The 3,428-nt window shown below is 41.0% G+C and overlaps 1 protein-coding gene across 1 annotated transcript; it reads left to right on the forward strand.

Annotated features, from left to right (window-relative positions):
• Window positions 1-2,344: 2,344 nt before the first annotated feature.
• Window positions 2,345-3,002, forward strand: LOC108532364 (UDP-N-acetylglucosamine transferase subunit ALG13 homolog). The gene has a single exon (XM_017876400.1). It carries the CDS (start codon window positions 2,386-2,388, stop codon window positions 2,881-2,883), a length of 498 nt encoding a protein of 165 aa, XP_017731889.1. The 5' UTR covers window positions 2,345-2,385; the 3' UTR covers window positions 2,884-3,002.
• The last annotated feature ends 426 nt before the right edge of the window (window positions 3,003-3,428 follow it).

Here is a 3,428-nt window from a genome sequence, read left to right on the forward strand (position 1 = left end):
AGACGGAGTTTTGCTCTTGTTGCCCAGGCTGGAGTGCAATGGCGCGATCTTGGCTCACCGCAACCTCTGCCTCCCAGGTTCAAACGATTCTCCTGCCTCAGCCTCCCTAGTAGCTGGGATTACAGGCATGTGCCACCACACATGGCTAGTTTTGTATTTTTAGTGGAGATGGGGTTTCTCCATGTTGATCAGGCTGGTCTTGAACTCCTGACCTCAGGTGATCTGCCCACCTCAGCCTCCCAAAGTCTTGGGATTACAGGCATGAGCCACTGCGCCCAGCCATTCTTTTTTTTTTTTGAGACAGAGTTTTGCTCTTGTTGCCCAGGCTGGAGTGCAATGGGGCGATCTTGGCTCACTGCAACCTCCACCTCCCAGGTTCAAGTGATTCTCCTGTCTCAGACTCCCAAGTAGCTGGGATCACAGGTGCATGGCACCACACCCAGCTAATTTTTTGTATTTTTAGTAGAGACGGGGTTTCGCAATGTTGGGCAGGCTGGTCTCGAACTCCTGACCTCAGGTGATCCACCTACCTCGGCCTCCCAAAGTGCTGGGATTACAGGCGTGAGCCACCATGCCTGACCCAGTTCACATTCTAATACCAGGCATCAGCATATAGACTCTTGAAAAAATAGTGTCCAACCTGTCCTTAACCATGGTGGAAATAACTAATGCTGCTGCCCAAGCTATCCAAGACCAATGAGGCTCACTAAACTCGCTGGCAAGGTGGTAATGGACAATTGAACAGCTTTTGATTATCTGCTAGTGGAATTATGCTATTGCTAAAACCTGTTGTTCTATGTATATTAATTCAGAGAAAGTAGAAACTGAGCTACAGAAGATCTATGCTCAGGCAGGATAGTTATCTGCTTTATACCTGCAGTCACCCTTAGACTCATTTGTTGAATTCTTCAATTTCAATTGCCTTATTCCGGGCACTTGGGTTACTGGCTGAGCACCATCCTGTAGGGAAGCCTGATCATCCCCCTGGCTCTGGTTCTCCCAGTGATCCTGTGAAGTGCTGTATCAAAGTGACAGGGATTTCCAGCAAACTAGGAATAGAGAGTAACTTTCTCAACTTGATAGAGAACGTCTACAAAAAACCTACAGCTAACATTACACTCGATGAGAACCTAGAAGCCTTTCTGCTAAGAACAGGAACAAGACAGGGATGTCCCCTCTCACCAGTGCTTTTCAGCATAGTATTGGAAATCCTAGCTAGTGCAGTAAGACAAGAGAGGGTAATAAAAGGTATACAGATTAGGAAGAAAGAAATAAAACTGTCTTTTTTCACAGATAACATGATTGTCTATGTAGAAAATGCAAAAAAAAAAATCCTGAAACTTAAGTGATTATAGCAAGGTTGCAGAATACAAGGTTAATGTACAAAAGTCAGTCAATTCCTTATATATCAGCAATGAACAAGTAGAGTTTGAAAGTTAAAACACAAAACTCCATCTCAAAAAAGAAAATTATACAAAATTAGCCAGGCATGGTGGTGCATGCCTGCAATCCCAGCTACTCTGGGGGCTGAGGCAGGAGAATTGCTTGAACCCAGGAGGCAGAGGTTGTGGTGAGCCGAGATCGCACCATTGCACTCCAGCCTGGGCAACAAGAGTGAAACTGTCTTAAAGACAACAACAAAACATTAACATTAGCACCCCCCAAAATGAAACACATAGGTACAAATCTAATAAAATATGTACAAGATTTATATGAGGAAAACTACAAAACTCTGATGAAAGAAATCAAATAACTAAATAAATGGAGAGATTTATATTTAGATATTCATAAATAGGAAGCCTAAATATTATCAAGATGTCACTTCTTCACAACTTGATCTATAGATTCAATGCAATCCTGATCAAAATCTAAGCAAGTTATTTTATGGATATCAATAAACTGATTCCAAAGTTTACATGGAGAGTAGACCCAGAGTAATCAACTTAGTATTGATGTAGAACAAAGTTAGAGGACTGACCCTACTTGACATTGAGACTTACTATAAAGCTATAGTAATCAAGGTCACATGGTATTGGTGAAAGAATAAACAACTGGACTAATGGCATAGAATACAGGGTGCAGAAATAGGTGCACATAAATATAGCTGACTTATCTATGGCAAAGTTAGAGTAAAGGCAATATAATGGAATAAAGTTGTCTTTTCACAGATGATGCTAGAATAAATGGACATCCACATGCCAAAAAAAATTTGAATCTAAGGCCAGGTGCGGTGGCTCACGCCTGTAATCCCAGCACTTTGGGAGGCCGAGGCCGGCAGATCACGAGGTCAAGAGATCAAGACCATCCCGGCCAACATGGTGAAACCCCGTCTCTACTAAAAATACAAAAATTAGCCTTGCGATCAGGGCTTGAGGAACCCACACCATGAAGTGCGTGTTTGTTACCGTAGGGACCACCAGCTTTGACGACCTCATTGCGTGTGTGTTGGCACCCGACAGTCTGCAAAAAACCGAGAGCCTTGGTTACAACCGACTTATCCTGCAAATTGGTAGAGGAACAGTGGTACCTGAACCCTTCAGTACTGAGTCGTTTACTCTGGATGTTTACAGGTACAAGGATTCCTTGAAAGAAGACATCCGGAAAGCAGATCTTGTTATTAGTCACGCAGGTGCAGGAAGCTGTTTGGAGGCTCTGGAAAAAGGAAAGCCACTTGTAGTGGTCATAAATGGAAAGTTGATGAACAATCATCAGCTGGAACTGGCAAAGCAGCTACACAAAGAGGGTCATCTCTTTTATTGTACCTGCAGCACGCTTCCTGGGCTGTTACAGTCAATGGACTTATCAACACCGAAATGTTATCCTCCTGGCCAGCCAGAAAAATTTTCTGCATTTTTGGATAAAGTTGTTGGATTACAAAAATAAACACTAAACTCTCAACACTTTAAAAGCAACCCCCAAATTCAACCTATGGAATGTGATCAAATTAAATACATAATATATATTTACAAAATAATATAATTAATAAACTTCCTACATCTATAGAATATATAGGAAATTTTATGGTGTGCACATTTGCATTGGGTCCAAATCCTAATTGCAGTTTAGTAAACTTTCTAGATTTTGTCTAATCTTCAGTATGTAGTGAGCATTCACAGATTTTCTCCTAGAATCTCAAGTGGAATTGGAATCATGAAAATGAATGAGATTTGAAAACTTTCACAAAGATTATAAATGTAGCTTGATGTTCCTTAGAATAAAAAATGAAACAGTAACAACTTTTAAAAAATTTTACATAAGAGTCAGCATCTTTAGCTTTATAATCTAAGGAACCAATTTTTAAAAATGATGGATTACGCTCTGTGAAATGAAAAGTTCAATCATTGCCTAAAAAAGACTATCAAGTTAGTTGATCTCTTGTACTTGGAAAAGCTACTTTTTTCCTAAAGAACGCAGTGGAGGCCGGGCGC

This window comes from Rhinopithecus bieti, unplaced genomic scaffold (assembly GCF_001698545.2).
Source record: "Rhinopithecus bieti isolate Rb0 unplaced genomic scaffold, ASM169854v2 scaffold_9581, whole genome shotgun sequence".
Taxonomy (NCBI): domain Eukaryota; kingdom Metazoa; phylum Chordata; class Mammalia; order Primates; family Cercopithecidae; genus Rhinopithecus; species Rhinopithecus bieti.